The sequence below is a fragment of the Nematolebias whitei genome, chromosome 19, assembly GCF_014905685.2.
Source record: "Nematolebias whitei isolate Nwh7 chromosome 19, NemWhi1, whole genome shotgun sequence".
Classification (NCBI taxonomy): domain Eukaryota; kingdom Metazoa; phylum Chordata; class Actinopteri; order Cyprinodontiformes; family Rivulidae; genus Nematolebias; species Nematolebias whitei.
Window position 1 is genome coordinate 1,807,125 of NC_056516.1, and position 19,082 is coordinate 1,826,206.

Sequence of the window (19,082 nt, forward strand, 5' to 3'; positions counted from 1 at the left end):
GAACTCGTGAAAATTGTATGCATATATCTCGTATATGTACTACTACAATATCCACATTGCTCTAGATTTTTCCTTCTGCCTGGCTCCTGAGCTAGTGGGGACGCTGTCTGCTCTGTGATACAGAGTCCTGATGACTCCTAACTTGTGCTCCAAAGGGTGATGGGAGTCAAACTGCAAATACTGGTCTGTGTGGGTGGGTTTGCGGTACACCTCAGTTTGCAAATGTCCTCTATCAGAGACTGAGACCTCACAGTCCAAGAAAGCCAACCTGCCATTTTTTTCATCTTCTCGTGTGAACTTGATGTATTTATCCACAGAGTTGATGTGGTCAGTAAAATGTTGGACTTCCTGAGATTTAATTTTAACCCAGGTGTCGTCAACATACCTGAACCAATGACTTGGTGGTGTCCCTGAAAAGGACAAGTTTCATTTTATATTGTTGCATAAGTTAGCAATGTAATTACACCAAGGTTCCTTTTTAAGTAGTTAAACATAAAAAAGTACAAACATTTCCAAGAGCCTGAGCCGAATCAACTGCTGTTGTTCTACAGATATTGCATTAAAAAGATCAACAAAGCTTCTTTGCTTGGGTTGTCTGACTGTTTCCTTTCTTTGTGCTGCAGAAGCAAAGCCGCTGTCCAGCTGTGAGTAGTAACGCCTCCTTACAATCTCCTACTGAGTTTGTGACCTTTTCTGTCCCATGTGTGCTCCTCATCTCTCTGCAGGTCTCCTCTTAATAATCTTGTTGCATTAGGCAACTTCAACCAGAGTAATTCATGTTCTGGGGGAAAACATGACTGTTGTGTATGAACCATGACATCTGTACATGTGTAAATGTAATTTGGGAAAAATGTATCTTTGTTGCATCTTTAAAAAAAATATATATTAAACAAACTGTGCACAAGTCAACATTTTCTAATGTTCCCCAGATGCAACTGGTGGTTCTTCAGCATGGTGAGTCTTATCAGATGTTTACAGGACTGGCTGAACCAACATGATGCACTGAGGGAAAGAACAAAGGATTCAAAATCATGTAAGCAAGGCTGGTTTCCAGTTTCAGGATTTACCGTGTACTGTGTTTACAGTTTAAAATACAACTACATATTTCTGTCATATCTACACTGTGATTCAATATGTTAAATATTTTTTCAGCATTTGTACTTAAATTAGGGGCAGCACGGTGGCGCAACTGGTAGAGCTGCTGCCTCTCAGTGAGCAGGTCCCTGGTTCAAACCCCGGTCCAGGGGCCTTCTGGGTGGAGTTTGCATGTTCTCTCCGTGCATGCGTGGGTTTTCTCCGGGTACTCCAGTTTCCTCCCACAGACCAAAAACATGCATGTTAGGCTGATTGGTAACTCTAAATTGTCCCTAGGTGTGAGTGAGAGTGCATGGTTGTTTGTCTCTATGTGTCCCTGTGATGGACTGGAGACCCGTCCAGGGTGTACCCCGCCCCTCGCACAGTGATTGCTGGACATGGGCACCAGCGACCCCCGTGACCCAAAATGGAATAAACGGGTAAAAGATAATGGATGGATGGATGTACTTAAATTAGGATTTCACTCTTGGTCAACACAAAATACTAATAGTCAAAGGTATAGAGTGGCCGTCTGCATATTCATTTGTGTTTAAACACTTCACATGAGAACAACCTCTGAAAAGGTTAGTGTTTTTTCAAGGTTTATTAGAGTGAATAAACAAAAAAAGTACAGGTTTACATAAACACACTGTAGTTTCCATGCCAGGTATGGTTGCCAAATAGGAAACAATAAACTTTTGTATTGTTGCTTTAAAATTATTGTATTTTGACCCAAACTGTCATATGTGCTGAGTGAGGATGTTGTAAAATAATGTGTGTGTTGTGTTTGGTGAACATGTGCACAGAAAAGAAGGGGGGAAAGGCATATTCATGTTTATCTGGCAACCCTGCAAGTAATTAATTTTAATTAATCAATTTTTCACTCTTTTGAAAGCGTCATGCATATTTTAAACTCTTTTAATGAATCGACTTGTTGATTTGTTGATCTTTGTATCAAGATGCAGATCATGTCAGCCACCAGTCAGGGATGTAGGACCTCCGTGCACAGCTACAGTACAGTATATGTTCCCAGAGATCACGAGCTAAAAGTTAAACTCTGTTATATCTGACAGATTGCTTCTGTGCCCTTCTCCAAATTCACGTGCTGCACGTTGAAAACTGCTAAAACGTCTTTAAGCTTTGGCTGCATTAGAAATAATCTGCTTACAGCTGCTGGTGCAGCAGGTCTGCCACTCATAGTGGATCAGTGACTAAAACGCCTCTTTATGATCCAAACAGAACGGAGGATCTGAGTCCACAAGGGTGCCCCCGATGCTCAGCTGCTAGCACACCAAACTGTAGCTCCATTGCTGTAAAACTGGCTGAGTTATACCTGCTTGTGTGTTTTTAATGGTCAGCTGATTGCAAAAGTTCATCAGTTGCAGATATACATCCAGCGATTACTTTCTGAAAGATTCATTCAAATTTGTTCAGTGGTTCATGACATATTTATCTGACAGTGCAGACAATCCAACACACACACACACACACACAGGTAAAAACATTATTGCCCTTTCATTTATGGAGGCAGGGACAGCACAGATTATTTCCTTGTGATGAGTGTGTTTTGTTGGCCAGAGAGCTGTGTGCTGCATCCATGTCTAGGATTTAGTCAGGGAGGAGTGCACGCTCACCAGCTGACCTTGAGAGAGCAGCTGCAGACGGGGGGGGGGGGGGGGGGCAGGCTTCAGATTCCATTATGTATATCATCCTTAATGTGACGTTCACTGCTGCAGTTTGTTGGCTGACAACAGGCCTGTGGTCAGTGGATCAGATGTACAGTACATTAGGAAGAATTGATGTTTTCTACACAAACACGGTGGCAGGAAGTCATTTCAGCTTTGTTTGACTTCATAAAGCATTGCAGCACGTCAGCTCAGTCTTTAGCTGTCCTCCTCTCTGGTTCAGAAGGCACATTTTTCAGATAAAATGTGCTAAAAGCTGAACATACATTCTGAAAACATATTGCTTGTGCTAAATATACGTACATGTGGCAGAACAAGAAATACTTTTATGTTAATTTTAATTATTTTTAACAGCTACCTTCTAAGGTAACAGGTGATGATGCAATTTCCTGTATTTGTGTTTATTAGGATGTCTGTTAGTAAAATATTAATTTTCCTGTTAGAGTACAACCATAAAGTTCAAAGTATTTCACTGGCATTTTATTTGACAAACCAAGACAAAGTAACAAATAATTATGAAGTGGAAGAGAAACAATATATATATATATATATATATATATATATATATTTTTTTTTTTTTTTTTTTAACAAATATAAATTTGAAAGTGTTGTTGGTGTTTGCATTCAATGAGATTCAACAAGTCTGCTGGCTTCCTTAGATAGGGTAACTGGCTTTTCTATGTATGTGAATGTTTCTGTTCAGTGCACAGAGACAACTTCGTTGTGAACCTGTGTTATAGAAATAAACTGAATTGAACTGAATTGATATTCAGCCCCATAGAGCAGCTGTAGAAACACCTTGGCTGCAAAGGTGTACAAATTATTGTTGTGGCTCCTCAGGCTGATGAAGTCTTTTGGATGAAAGAAAATGTTTCAACAAAGAAGAGGACCTGATCTAACTTTCTTGGATTTTTTTTTTACCTGGATTATTGAGCATGAACTTTGAACCTTTGGCTGCAATTTCAGCTGAAAGATTTTGAGGGTTTATTATAACCAGTTTTGAACATTTAGAGCCTGAAACTGGCCCATTCTACTTTGTAAACCAGATGCAGCTCAGTCATTCTAACACATGAACGTGTTCTGGTCCAACGGGTCCATTGTAGTTCTGGCTGGATGTTTCAGGTCGTTGTTCTGCTGGAAGGTGAACCTCTGTCTTAGTCTCCATGTTAGCAGCAGCTTTTCTCCCAGGACTTCCTGTTTTTGCCTTCATCCGTCTTCCATCGGCTCTGAGCAGCTTCCCTGTCTCTGCTGAAGAGCATGATGCTGCCACCACCATGCTTCACTGTGGGGATGCTGAGTTCAGGGTGATGTGCAGTGTTAGTTTGCTCTGATCTCAGCAGAGCAGCACACACAAAAAAAAGATTTTCTTCTTGCCACTCCAAGACCAGATTTGTGGAGGTTGTTGCCCTGTGGACAGGTTGTCCCAGCTGAGCTGTGGATCTCTGCAGTTCCTCCAGAGCTACCTTGAGGCTACTTGGTTGCTTCTCAGGTTAAAGCTCTCCTTGCCTGACCTGTCAGTTTACATGTTTTGGTCTGTTTCTGGTCGTGTCGTACTCTTTCTATATTCAGACGATGAATTGAACAGAACTCTGCGAGACGTTCAAAGCTAGGGATATCGGTTTAGACCCTAACACTACTTTAAAAGTTAACAACATTATTTCCCCTATCTGGTGGTTTCCTTGGTCTTCATGATGCTGTTTCATGATGAGGCTTTTTAGAACATTGTATTGATTTCCATTCACTTATGTAGCCTAACCCTGATCTTTACCATAAACCTAACAATAACCAGTACATGTCTAGCCTAAAGCCCCCAGTATACTGCCGCGTACGTCCGTTCACACGTACGTATGCGTGTACTGTACGCAGAGGGTTCAGATATGATACTCCAGCGTACACCCCGAGCAGCTGCAGAGCAGCTTCACAGACAAGGGGCGTTTACCTTCGGGACAAATTGAGGTCGCCGATTGGTCATTTGCTGACACGCCTCCTGGATTGATTGACAGGTCGGGAGAAAAAAAAATTTGCGCTGGCAGCCTCAGCCACAGTGGTGTTCTGTGTTTATATGTTGTTCATAAAAAGATCTAAAAAAAAAAAAACAGGGAGCGCTGGCTCTACAGCCCACACATCAGACCAGCCCACCAGGAAATCTCCAGACCCTCCCGCAGCCATGGTGGACCTGAGTTTAATTTGCTTGTGACAAATTCCTCCATTTCTCACCATTTCAGTCATGGCATCAACGGAGGAGGACGAGATCACTGCCTCTTGGCAAAAAAACAAAAGAAAAGGCCAGATCAGAGATGATGAAGGGGAATATAATACATTGGTGTTGCATACAAAACAGTCCGTCGCTGGGCAGTTTATTGTGCGACACCGCGTACGCGTATACGGTCGTAAAAATTTGAGCTTTGCACGGACATGCCCTGGGGGGGTACACTCGTACCTCTGCGTACGTACGTACGTGCCCCTGCGTATGGATGTACGTGACAGTATACCAGGGGCTTAACTCAAACATTTGCTTTCCAGTGAAGGATCAGGATTGTAAGGACTACTGGTCCTGACAATGTAGGTAAATTTAACAGAAAAGTTCATAAATAATGCAGAGCACATTTTTTATTTGTCCTTGCTTTTTGCTAGCAAGTAATACAAATCATAATCTATATTTTATTTGAGGATTTTTAACTTGTCAGTGTACTTAATTTGCTGAGATTTATGTCTTTATATGTGTTTAAATTTAACACCACCATTTAGTGCCATTATGTGGCACTGAATGTCCATAAAGGAATGTAAATTTTTTAAATTAATTAAAATTAAAATTTAATTTTTTATTGAAATTAGCTAAAGAATTACACAAATCGTAGAACAATAGAACACTTGAACTGATCTTTAAAATGTTGTGTGAGGTTGTTTATGTGAATGGGAAAGCAAACAGAATTAGCTCTCACCTGTATTGTCTCTTGTTGTCACCGTCAGCCTGTGGATCACTCGAGGTGAGACCTTTAGCCCTGCTCGGATCTGATAGAACCTGAGGCAACAGAGGTCAGAGAGAGACAGACGTGTTTAAAAACACACTTAAGGCTCCAGTATACTCACTTTGTAAGAAGGCCCACCAGAGAGTGTATTTTTATCTGAAGCTCTGTGGTTGTAACGTTGATCCGACTGTTATGAAAATGTTTTTTTCATGTTTTATTGAGTCTCTTTTAACTTTTGCCTTCATCTGTTGGTTTGGACCTTTGACATGCAAAAACAGAAACAAACTCTAAGGTATTGTCAGGATGTGCAGCAAAACTGCTGGCATAGCCCTACAGAACCTCACTCACCTACACAAGACGAGGTCAGTGAACAAGGCCAGGTTGATTCTGGCAGATCCTGATCACCGCTCCATGGTGAGGAGGTTCAGGTTGCTTCCATCTGGATGCAGCTATCTGCTGCCCAGATGTAGGATGAACAGACTGAACAACTCATTCATCCCTGTAGTGATCAGTCTTCTCAATGAATAGTGATGATTTATGTACAGTTATTTTAATGACTCAATGTCTTGTGTAGTGTAGATGTTTTATGTGCCTACTGACTGTGAAACTAATTGCTCCTTGGGAATAATAAAGATTCTTGAACGAGAAGAGAGAAACCTACGTATTCATTTTCATTATCTTCTTACCAACAACAAGAGAGTAGAGTGGAATTTGTAGAAATTTGATTTACTTTTGCTCACAGATGACAAAATAAGTTTATGTGTGTGTCTTTGTGTATTTTGATTTCTTAAGTACCATTCACACTAGATTACCATAAATAGTGAGATATTAGTTAGCATTATTACACTAATTTACTGCCATTAAATTCAGTTGAGACAGGTTGTGATTTTTGGACCCAAGCAAATTGAGCACAAACTTTGCAGCCTTTTATTTAATAATAATTTATTTATTAACGCCACACTCTGTGTGGCGTTAATGTGGCCTCCAGCACTACTGTAAAGATACTTGTTGTCATTTTTGACAAGGACTTGTTTTAAGGCCCACATTAAAAATGCTACCAGGATTGTTTTGTTCCACCTGACAATATCATTAAAAGAAGAAACATCTAGTACCAAACTGTTTCTGAAAAACTACTCCATGACTTCTAGGCTGGACTATTGTATTTTTTATTAACAGGATTTCTACTAAAAAAAAAACTCTCAGTCTTCCGTTGATTCAAAATGCTACTGCTAGTTCTGGTGAGGGTTAGAAAGAGAGACCAAATTTCTTCATTTTTTTATGTTTTTCCATTGACTCCCTGTCAATTCAGAATGGGGCGGCTGAGTGGTTAGAGCAGTCGTCCTCCAATATGAGAGTTGGGGGTTTGAATCCACCAGCAGTCACATGCTGAAGTGTCCCTGGCCAAGACACTGAACCCCTCATTGCCTCTGATGTGTCCCATCAGTGTATGAATGTGATAAAGCTCTGATTAGTCTCTTTAGAATGATTTGTTCAATTATCTTTCTAGAGATCTAGTATAGAGCTGTATGAATGGGTACATGAGGCACAGATTGTTGTAAAGAACTTTGAGTATCTTGAATTAAGATAGAAAGGCGCTGTATAAGTACAGTCCATTTGCCATTTAATTTAAAATCTTAATTCTAATAATTGTTCTATCCTCATTCTGTTGCCCTCAGAGTGCAAGTTTACTGGACGCTTCTTGAGTCCACAGATGTTCGACAAGATTTAGATCAGGGCTCAGAAGGCCACTTTAGAATAGTCCAATGTTGGGATCTGATCCATTCTGGGGAGTTTTTAGCTGTGGGTTTTGGGTCATAATCCTGTTGGAGGACTCATGACTAAGACCAAGCTGTCCGACACCCAGCAGCACATTTTGTTACACATTGACTTGATAGTCTTGAGATTTTATTGTACCTTCATAGATTCCAGGCACCTGTGTCAGAAGCAGCCAATCAGTCCCAGAACAGAACCGGGCCTCCTCCATGTTTCAATTTTTGTGGTTTGTGTTCTGTGTGGTACACCCCATGACACTAAACAGCCCTGTGACTACTTTTCACCTTTTAAATAGGCAGACTGATTGATAAGCAGATTGAAGACACCTGTGATGCTGAATGCAGGACTCACTTTGGTTTAATATATCCCTAAGGTCAAAAGAGTTGCAGTCTGTTCTTTAGGATAACATTGTTGTTGTTGTTGTTAACAAGGACAGTATAATTAATTAATGTGTTTAAAAATATATATGTACTGGTATTTTCAACCAAAATTCAAAAGAAATGACTGATTTTTGTGAGTTGATTATTAGAAAGGATGAATAGACAGATTGAACTAACTTATAGTCGTGATATTTTAAGTTTAAATTTTTATTTCAACAGAAAATAGGACTGGGACAGATATTTTATCATAAACAAGAGTAATGGTAAACAAATCAAACATAATTTGTACAATTCATACAAAATTATTCAAGTTTAAGCAAAACAGATATTGATGCAAACGCATAATACTGTCTCATAATCCAAGGGCAGAAAAAAACTTTTTTTTATAGTTAAATTAGAGATCAATAAATTATTTCCTCCAGTAAAACATTTCTAACATTTTTTTCTATATAAATTCCAAGAAATTGCAATATTGTTTTCTTTAATATCAAACAATAGTAAAAATTGGTAGTTGTTCTTTAATAAACTAAGCTGAAGAACAGAAGGACTAAACTATTTTACATAACATGACTTACATAACACTAAAAGGCATACAGCCATTATTCTATTTACAGTATTTGAATAAATTTGGAGCATGCAGTATAAAAATTCTGTTTGTCACTTTTTCACACATCAGCTGCAGAGGGAATTAGCATTTCTAATGTTTTCAGTTCACAGCCAGGCCCTGCAGGTCTAAACAGGGTTCAGAGCAGTAAGATACTGAATCACACAAATTCAATTATGTTAATTAGAGCCTGACAGATATATCGTAGGGCTGACATTTTAGGCCGATGTAGACATTTGGGGACCTATCGGTATCAGGGTCCCATTAAGCGCCGATATAAGCACTTCCAATTTTCATCCCTAAAATGCTGGGAAATGGATGTAATTGTAAAATGTATCCAGCAGAGGGTGCATGAATACTACTTTCAAGTCATGGCCGTTCACTTAAGTTTCACTTTCACATTCAGCACAGACGAAGCAGGGAGCAATGCTGTGTAACATATTTTGCTGAACAGAACATGTTAAGTTCATTTTAACTGATCTGTAAAACAAATTTAAAAAAATATTCTCTTCAACCCTCCAACCTGTTTGTCATTAGCTATGTGCCTCTTAAGTTAGCAAGCTAAAGTTTAAATAACCTAGAATAGGCTATTGCCTGGTAAAACTTTAGTCAGAAATATAAATCTAACGTAGAGGTAAATATATATCAGTGTTAGTAATGTTATCTTCGTCATCCTCAATGAAATGCATTGTTTGCCTGAAATCTTTACTTCTCTGCATAGAAAAATTAACCCTGCTGCGGTCAATACTAATCAGACCTTCACCATATGTGACTGACTGTTTAAACAATGACCAGGTAGGGCGTTTCTTTTTTAATTTATATTTATGTAACACACTTGATAACTTTATGGTGAAGAGCAGAGCATAGAAAATGTGAATGTGAGACAGAGTACATGGGTGTGAATGAAAGAAAGGCTGGTGGAACTGTGAGGCCACAAGGATCAGAGATAACAAAGGTGTAGGACTTCAAGTAGTTGGGGTTCACTGTCCAGGAAAATGGGGAATGTGGTAAAGAGGTGAAAACGAGAGTCCAGACAGGATGAAGTGGATGGAGAAAAGTTTCAGGAGTGATTTGTGACAAAAGGGTGTCAGCAAAGGTCAAAGGAAAAGTTTACAAGATAGTGGTGAGACCAGCTATGTTGTATGGTCTGGAGACAGAGACATGGACAAAAAGACAGGAGACAGAACTGGAAGTGGCAGAAATGAAGATGTTGAGGTTCTCCTTAGAAGTGATAAGGATGGATAAGATTAGGAATGAGATCATCAGAGGTACAGCCCAGGTTGAACAACTGGGAGATGAAGTTAGAGAGGACACACTGAGATGGTTTGGACATGTCCAGAGGAGGGACAGTGGGTATATTGGTAGAAGGTAGGGCATTAACAGAGTACTTGAGTAATCTACACCTCGATTGCTAGGACATCTATCGAGGTTAAAAATTTAACATCGAGTATCCGTAGTGATGTCATATTATGTGACCACCGTATGACCGTAGGGGGTGGTGTTGCACTGTTGCAGGTCACAGAGTATGGTGTAACACCGGGTCCAATCCACAGAACCAGAAACAGTTTTGGTTTAAGTTTCGTTTTTGACGTGCTGCATGTTTCTTCACGTTTGCAGTTTAATAATAAAAACTAATAGTTTAGTTTTTCCTGTGACTTATTTGCAGTATGATAAATGGTAGGAGCATAATATACGCTCCCAATGTTTTGTTGGTCTTTTTTTTGTAAATAATTACCTTTTTTGGCAGTTTTATTTATTTATTTATTTTTGTATCTTGAGATCTATGACGTCATCAAATACTCGAATTCTACTCGGGTTTTATTATATTAATGTCGAGTTTAAAAATTATATACTCGTTCAACCCCTAGTAGAAGGATGTTAGAAATGCAGCTGCCAGGAAAAAGACAAAGAGGAGATATATGAATGCAGTTAGAGAGGACATGGAGGTAGTTGGAGTGAGGACAGAAGATGCAGAGGACAGAGTGAGGTGGAGGAGGATGACTTGGTGTGATGACCCCTGAAGAGGGAAAGCCGAAAGAAGAAGAAGAAGCTATGAGAAGGATTATGGCAGACAGTAAAAACGTGATAAATCTGGAGCTTGTTCTATTTGAAAAGAGACAATTATTTCTGAGAAAGCTTGAATTTTATTGCAGCTAATTGAGCTTCATGCTTGAGCTTCAGCTTCATGTAGATACATTAATGCAGTTACTATATTTCTGTCATGTGTCAAAGAGCAAAGAGAAACACCCTCCATTCATCTATCAGTCTTTGTCCATCAATCTCTGCATGTTGTGAGCTGGATAAATTGGAAAAATAAGAAAGCTACTGACTGATTTTGGCATGTGGCTGCATCTAGGTCACTATCAAAAATTGGGTAGCCAAATCAAAATCCAAGATGGCCACCACCATACATATATGTAAACCCATATAATTTCAGGAAACTATGCCTTCTAGTTTTTATACTGCTTTAAACAAATGTTTCCTCAAATAATTGGGGTGGCAAAAGATCAATCTATGGAGATCAAGGCCACCATTGGTCACACCCTGGCTCCACTATTGCACCTGGTGGTGGATAAAATTGTTCCCTCCTCTCACTAGGATCTGTCACTATGCATTGCCTTGAACAAGAAAAAAAAAAAATAATAAAAACTTCCTCTATTCTTCTCCACAGTGTAACACCTACCCACTTGAATATCCATCCATCCATCCATTATCTTTACCCGTTTATTCCATTTTGGGTCACGGGGGTCGCTGGTGCCCATGTCCAGCAATCACTGTGCGAGGGGCGGGGTACACCCTGGACAGGTCGCAAGTCCATCACAGGGCCACATAGAGACAAACGAGACAAACAACCATTCACTCTCTCACTCACACCTAGGGACAATTTAGAGTTACCAATCAGCCTAACATGCATGTTTTTGGTCTGTGGGAGGAAACTGGAGTACCCGGAGAAAACCCACGCATGCACGGAGAGAACATGCAAACTCCACCCAGAAGGCCCCTGGACCGGGGTTTGAACCAGGGACCTGTTCGCTGAGAGGCAGCCGCTCTACCAGTTGCGCCACCGTGCTGCCCCCACTTGAATATCTTGCACCAAAACCTTTAAGGTTTTCTTGCATTCCCTGTTTAATTCCAATCCAGAAAAACACTTTTATAACCTATGTTTAATTCTGCTAATTGACCTGAATTTCAAATGAATTTATAAACAACAGGTATGAACTGCTTACCCCCTCTGAAAAAGGTCCACATTGTGAAACTTGTGCAATTCTAGAGAAAACTCCAGTGTTGCTTGGACCTCAGACATGATATAATCCCACTCATCACCTGTAAAAAAGAAAATATATATATATATTGAAAAAGTAAATATCACGTCATACAAGCAAGAGCTACTGAATCAGAATCAGATTTATTGTTATTGCACCGAAGAACAACAGAATTACATTTCAGTACAGCCCGTCCGAGAAAACATGAACAAACAGACACGGGGAGACAATGGTGTCAATCAATCAATCAACCTTTATTTAGACAGGTAAATCCCATTGAGCCTTGAGGACTCATTTACAAGAGAGACCTGATTTCAACAAAGAAAGATGACAACAATGGACAACAGCAACAACAATAAACAGTTATAAAAAATAAATAAATAAATAAATAAAAAATAAATAAAAAAACCTCCAGGAGGCGCTGCCCTTTTTGTTTAGATAAGAAAAAGAGAAACACAAGGGGAGGAGAGGTATAAAAAAATGATAATATCTCGCACCATGTCCTAGACGGGACACAGTGTGAAAGTTGCAAAGAAAGACCTCAGCACAGAAACAGCAACATACTTCTGTCATCATAATATTTATGCATGAGAAGGTCAACAAAGGCGGTGAGATGTCCGTGGATACTTCCAGATAGTTTCATAGTCCTGTTAAGAGATGATGCATTGTCTATCAGCTAGCTCAGTTCTGACACATGTCCACAGATGTCCTGGGGAAGGGAGCGTGTGTGTAGGGGGGGGGGGGGGGGGGGGGGGGTATTGTTTCTTGTTCACATACCATCCAGGAGAGTTTGAGATAATTGGCCAATTCAAGGCCAAGCGGGGGAGCCAGATTCAGATAACAATTATTGTGGGTCAGGCCAACTCTGCTTGATTTCTGTCTGCCTTCATAGTTTTACTGGTGCGTCTCACTGCCGACTCCAAACAGACAAATTTTGTGGTCAATACCACTGGGCCGAGCTTGAAGCTCCTCCAAGGTCAATTCCTTCCCACCAGCGAGTTTCAAGAGCCGCAAGTGGCCTGAGATTCTCAGAAATCGCGTCCAGCTTATGGCTCAGCTCACACAGCATCTGAGTCTGAGTGCTTATCACTTGGCACATTCCTTCACACAAGCTAGGCAGCCTTACAATGACCAGAACAGCTGCTGATGTTTTCTGCATTTGTCAATATGGCAGGTAACTGCTAACTCCAAATAGCAGAAATCCTGTTATCATAAATCCAAATATGTATGTATCTTCTACATCCTCAATGGACAATACAGACAGGCACATGATCTTCCACTGCCCCCAGGAATCCATTGTGTATCCAGCTGCATGTGTCCCATCAGGGCAAGAGGGCTCTCCTTTGCGCTGTCAACTCATTGAGAAAACTTTATCAATTGCGTTGAGAGACCAGTTGACCAGATCCATAATTTACAATTCGTAAGATATGTAATGAGAGGCTCTTATAGGGTTCACAGGACAAAGAGCAAAGCATAGAGGCAACACATTTCAAACGAGTTCTCTTGGTTTTGGCTCCTGTTTTCTGTTATGGTATGACTCATCCAGACCAGAAATGAGTTAACCGAGGATAGGCACTTCAGTCAGTCTGATTCTGACTCACTGGTTTAATTATTTCTTAGAAGGAATGTGTGCAGCTGCAGCTTTTCTGTGTTCTGTGACCTCAGAGCAAGAATCTGCGTTGAGCCTTGCTTAGCCAACGCAGATTCTTGCTCTGAGGTCGGTATAAATGATTCTTCAAGAGTAAGGCGTTAAGATGTCAAAAGACGTCCCACGTGAGCCAGAACAGCTCCATAAGCTGTTCATCGGAGGCCTGAGCTTTGAGATGACAGACGAAAGCCTGAGAGCTCATTTTGAATCTACATGTTTTTGTTGTTTTACTTTGGTTTTTTTTTGGGTTTTTTTGAATGTCCAGAGGACCAGATGGAACTTTTTTAGACCTTCCTTTAGAGATTTTCCAGGCACAGATCATTGGAAGGAGACCACAGGGCATACCCTAAACTTGCTGAAGGGATTGTATATCCTTTCTGCAGCTCCTTCTGGGGGATCTCCAGGGGTTCTCAAGGCAGAATGTTTCTGGATAGAGGGATGTCTGCGTCCCTCTTATGGACCTGTTGCCTCTACAACCTGACCGTGGACCAGCAGTAAAAGATATCCAGTACATAAACTGAAACTCCAAATGTGTACCCAGAACTCAAAATATATCTCTATATGTGTACCCAGTAGGGCTGGGCCATATCATATCGTTCACGATAATACCGGTAACAAAAGCTTTCCCGGGAAAATAAATGATATCATGATATGCTAATTTCATGACGTAAGTACATCAGTGTTTTCCCCCACCCCATTAACAGAATCGAGCGTGCTGAACTACCAAACCGAACTGCGCACACCCCCATCCACCTGTCGGTACTGGCATAACGCTAATTAGCTGCGCACGGCTCGGCTGCGTTTCTCCATCGAGCTCTAAACTGCAGGTACAGACAGTGACAGCTCAACTGCCCCCCCACCCCCCTCACCCCAACTCGGCTTTTTTCTCTCCCTCCCACCCCGCTTTGGGCTGCCGGTGCGGGCGCAGTGGGTCTCCCCTTCTCTAAACTGCCAGTACAAACACGTACAGGTCTGTCTCTTGAGTTCCATTCCACAGTCTATGGACCAAAAAAAGAGTCAGGTGATCAAAGACAGAGCATCAGAGAAATGGAATCATTCCTGCAGGAACAGATGAAGCTGAAACACCACAAGCTTCAGGGTCAGCTGATCACCTTGTCCCAAGTTTTGGAAGTTATGCCTCATTTAAAGGCAACATATATTTTCTTGTAGGTTACATTTATGCTCAACAGATCTTAAGCTTCATTTTATTTAGTTATTTTGGGAAACTGCACCTGTATTTTAGTTTTTGTGGTAGATTTTGTTGATCTATATTTTGTGCAGACTTTTTCAATCTAAATAACAGAAGGATCATTTTTATTTTTTTATTTTTATATTTTGAGACTGAATACTTTACTAAATAAAGCAATTTCAGTAAAATTAACCCTGTTTTAGTTTTTATATAATACTGCAAAGCAACATGTTAAGTTAATTTTGTCAAATGAATAACTATGATTTCTGTTTCATTTTTTTGTTATATCACGAAATTTATTATTGTCAGAATGCTCTGAAATATCACAATATTATATTTGAGCCATATCGCCCACCCATAGTACCCAGTACTCAAACTGGATCATTATACATGTATCCAGTACTCAAATTGGATATCTATACAGTACATGTACCCAGTACTCAAACTAGAATATGTACCCAATATGTACTAATATGTAAATGGTAAGTGGACTGTACTTATATAGCGCCTTTGTATCTTATTTCAAGATACTCAAAGTGCTTTACACTACAATCTGTGTCCTCATTTACCCATTAGGGATAGGGCTGATCCGATATCGTATTGGCCTCCGATACCAGCATAATTTATGTATCGGATTTTTCCAATCCAACCTGCAGAGATTTCCGATACATGATGCGTGTTGGCTTCAAACTATGGAATGGATTTCATGAACGGAGGCGTGTTTCATGAACCCAGAGTAATAAGACCTGCTTCGCATTCAGGAAATCCAGTTCATAGTTTGCAGCCAGCTACAACGTGAGGACTGAGTGAGCATCACTGTGATTAACAGCTAACCAACTTTTCATTTAAATATGTGCGCTGTGTGGAAGTATTTTACACTAGAAACACCACAAAGCAAGACAGCAATGTGCAATGTCTGCAGAGCCATAGCGCCACATTAAACCCTAGTAAAGTAAGTTTTACGTTCCTGATGCATGCTCAATAATCCAGGTAGAAAAATCCAAAAAAGTTCAATCTTGTCCTCTGGACATTCAAAAAAACAAAAAACAAAACAGAGCAAAAATATCTAGAAACGTTTCGTCTCTCTTCCAAGAGACTTCCTCAGTCTGAGGTGCTGTTTTCAGCTCAGTCTCTTAAATAGTACCTTCTCAGGGTGGATCAACCAGTTTTGCTGCTGACAACCAAAACCAGCTGATCACATGCTCAAGAAGGACCATCAGCCTAACAATGGGTCATTAGCACACTGATGGCTGTTTACTACTCACAGAGGGCTGAGTGATACTAGCAATCACAGCATTGTAAGAGGGGGACAGTTGAACCCGGAGGCCTCCACCCCTGTTTAACGATGGACGATTTCTTTTCACAAAGATGGCCTCCTTTACTCCTCTCTCAAACCATCGTTCCTCTCTGTCCAGGATGTGAACATCTTCATCCTTGAAAGAGTGACCGCTGGCCTGGAGATGAGTGTAGACCGCAGAATCCTGGCCTGATGATGTTGATCTTCTGTGCTGGGCCATCCTTTTGGCCAGTGGCTGTTTAGTTTCCCCGATGTAAGACTGATCACCCTCCTGACACTGAACAGCATACACAATATTACTCTGTTTGTGCCGGGGGACTGGATCTTTGGGATGAACCAGTCTTTGCCGTAATGTATTTTGGGGTTTAAAAGCCACTGGGATGTTATGTTTAGAAAACAAACGTCTCAGTTTCTCTGATACCCCCTCAACATACGGAATGACCACTGGTCTGGGTCTGGGTTCCTCCTTTTCACCTGATGGCTGACTGGTGTCTTGTTTGGGTTTCTTCTCTGCTTTCAGGAAGGCCCAGTTAGGATATCCACATTGCTCTAGAGCCTGTCTTGTGTGGGATTTCTCCTTCTGCCTGGCTCCTGAGCTAGTGGGGATGCTGTCTGCTCTGTGATACAGAGTCCTGATGACTCCTAACTTGTGCTCCAAAGGGTGATGGGAGTCAAACTGCAAATACTGGTCTGTGTGGGTGGGTTTGCGGTACACCTCAGTTTGCAAATGTCCTCTATCAGAGACTGAGACCTCACAGTCCAAGAAAGCCAACCTGCCATTTTTTACATCTTCTCGTGTGAACTTGATGTATTTATCCACAGAGTTGATGTGGTCAGTAAAATGTTGGACTTCCTGAGATTTAATTTTAACCCAGGTGTCGTCAACATACCTGAACCAATGACTTGGTGGTGTCCCTGAAAAGGACGTCAAGGCTTTCTTTTCTACCTCCTCCATGTACAGGTTGGCAACAATAGGAGAAACTGGAGACCCCATAGCACACCCATGTTTCTGCCTATAATATTGCTCCCCATATGTGAAGTAGGTTGACTGCAGGCACAGTTTCAAGAGTTGACACAGTTGTTCGGTGGAAAGCGTGGTCCTGCTGCTCAGAGTAGTGTCTGATTTTAATCTTAAACTGACCACCTCTACTGCATCATCAACAGGAATGCACGTAAAGAGTGATGTGACATCAAAAGAGACCATTGTTTCATCAGTCTCCATGATGACATCCCTCACCTTGTCCACAAAGTCCATGGTGTTCTGTATGTGGTGTTCTGAGCTGCCAACTAAAGGGATGAGTACAGACACCAGATATTTGGAAACATTGTAAGTGACCGAGTTAATCATGCTAACAATTGGTCTTAAAGGTACACCTTGTTTGTGGATTTTTGGTAAACCATACAGACTAGGTGTGACCTCCCCTGGGTACAGTCTGTGGTACAGAATATGGTCAATAGCCTTGTCCTGCTCCAAATTTTTCAGGCAATCTATTAACTTCTTCTTGTAACCACTTCCTGGATCTCTTTTCAGAGGTTCATAAGTGTTTAAGTCACTAAGGAGTGTCATAACTTTCTCATGATAGTCTTTCTGGTTCAAAATCACTGTGCACCTTCCTTTGTCTGCTGGGAGAATGATGATGTTTTTGTCCTTGCTAAGAGTGGTGAGTGTATCCCTCTCCTCTCTACTGATGTTGGAAGGTGGTGGTTCAGCATTGCTGAGGCAGGATGAAACTTTGATTCTGAGTTGTTCTGCTTCACCGTCTTTCATTTTGTTGTTACGAATGGCTGATTCTGTGGCTGTGATCATCTCCACCAGAGGAATTCTACTTGTTGCAAACGCAAAGTTCAGTTCCCTGGCAAGAATCTCTGTTTCCGGCTGGGTGAGCTGTCTGTCAGATAAATTCTTCACACACTTTTCTGTCTCCCTGGCATGTAATTGACTACTGGAGTGTTGTCTTACACTGAATGTGTTGTTATTGGAATTGTGATGGTGTTGATGAGTTATTAGTAATTTAAACTTGTTTTGTTGTCAAGTCTTGGACTTGACATGCTGTGCTAAGCGTGCCTGATCTGTACAGTCCATTACTTGCTGAAGTGTGGTCTGATGTAGACTCATTGTTAGTTTCTGTTTAATGTGCTCTTCTTTGGCATTCAAGGCCTCAATAGTAAAATTGGTCTGTCTCACCCGTTCATTCAGCAGCTGGGTTTGGGCCTTCTGAAGGATCTTGCTTGCCCAGTGCCCGCTGACCGAAGATTTTGTGTTTGCTATTGCTGTGATTTGCTGTTATTGCTAGTATCACTCAACCCCCTGTGAATAGTAAACAGCCATCAGGTGCTAATGATCCATTGTTAGGCTAATGGTCCTTCTTGATCATGTGAGCAGCTGGTTTTGGTTGTCAGCAGCAAACTGGTTGATCCACTCTGAGAAGGTGCTGTTTATAAGACTGAGCTGAATACAGCACCTCAGACTGACGAAGGATGGAAGACAAAACGTATCTTAGATTTTTTGGCTTTGTTTTGTTTTTTGTTTTTTTGAATGTCCAGAGGACCAGACTGAACTTTTTTAGATAGAGAATATAAAGTGCTCTAATTAAATTGGCAGATAATTCTCCCTCTCATCTTTAATTATCATAATCACACTGATGGTAAAACTCTTAATTTAAGTATAGATGACGATAGGCTCTTATATTAAGCCTTCCTGTGGACACAGTGGTTCAGGGTTTGTTCTGAGAACAAACGGGTTCTATTTCGTATAAGCTGCGCCCTTTAAGGCTGTCGCTGATGGGTTATCCTGTTATGCGAAGCATTACACTGAAAAATTTAGTCCACGCCCACCTGCTGTGTGGGCCCCACCCGGTCTGTACAAATTACGTTAAGAGCGGGTAATCGGCTCCCATTTTTCTTCAGCGAGCTAATAGCACTGTCAGAAGAACGAAGAAGGAAAGTTGTGTAGATGACCAACCTTTGTTAAGAATGCTTGGCCCGTCATGTCGACCTCCGGTCATCCCGGTGAGCTCTCCTCCCCGAGGAGAAGCTGACGAGCAGTCTTGTTTCAAGGTAAGTGCCGAGGAGTATTTCTCAGTGACAGGTCGCTACACGCTGGACAACGCCATCTTGTAATTTTCCTCTTATCGCCGACCCTCGGAGCGAATCGGATGGTTCCTCCAGGACAGGCAGCGTCAGCAGCGGCCCCCCGCAGC

The 19,082-nt window shown here is 41.1% G+C and overlaps 1 protein-coding gene across 1 annotated transcript in view; it reads right to left on the bottom strand.

Annotated features, from left to right (window-relative positions):
• Window positions 1–11,789, bottom strand: part of fam135b (family with sequence similarity 135 member B) — a 191,907-nt gene extending 180,118 nt beyond the window's left edge. The window contains exons 1-2 of the mRNA XM_037693577.1: window positions 11,713–11,789; window positions 5,702–5,781 (exon numbers count right to left, since the gene is read on the bottom strand). Of these exons, the coding sequence (XP_037549505.1) occupies window positions 5,702–5,781; window positions 11,713–11,789 (157 nt within the window). The remainder of the gene's footprint in view (window positions 1–5,701; window positions 5,782–11,712) is intronic.
• Window positions 11,790–19,082: the final 7,293 nt, after the last annotated feature.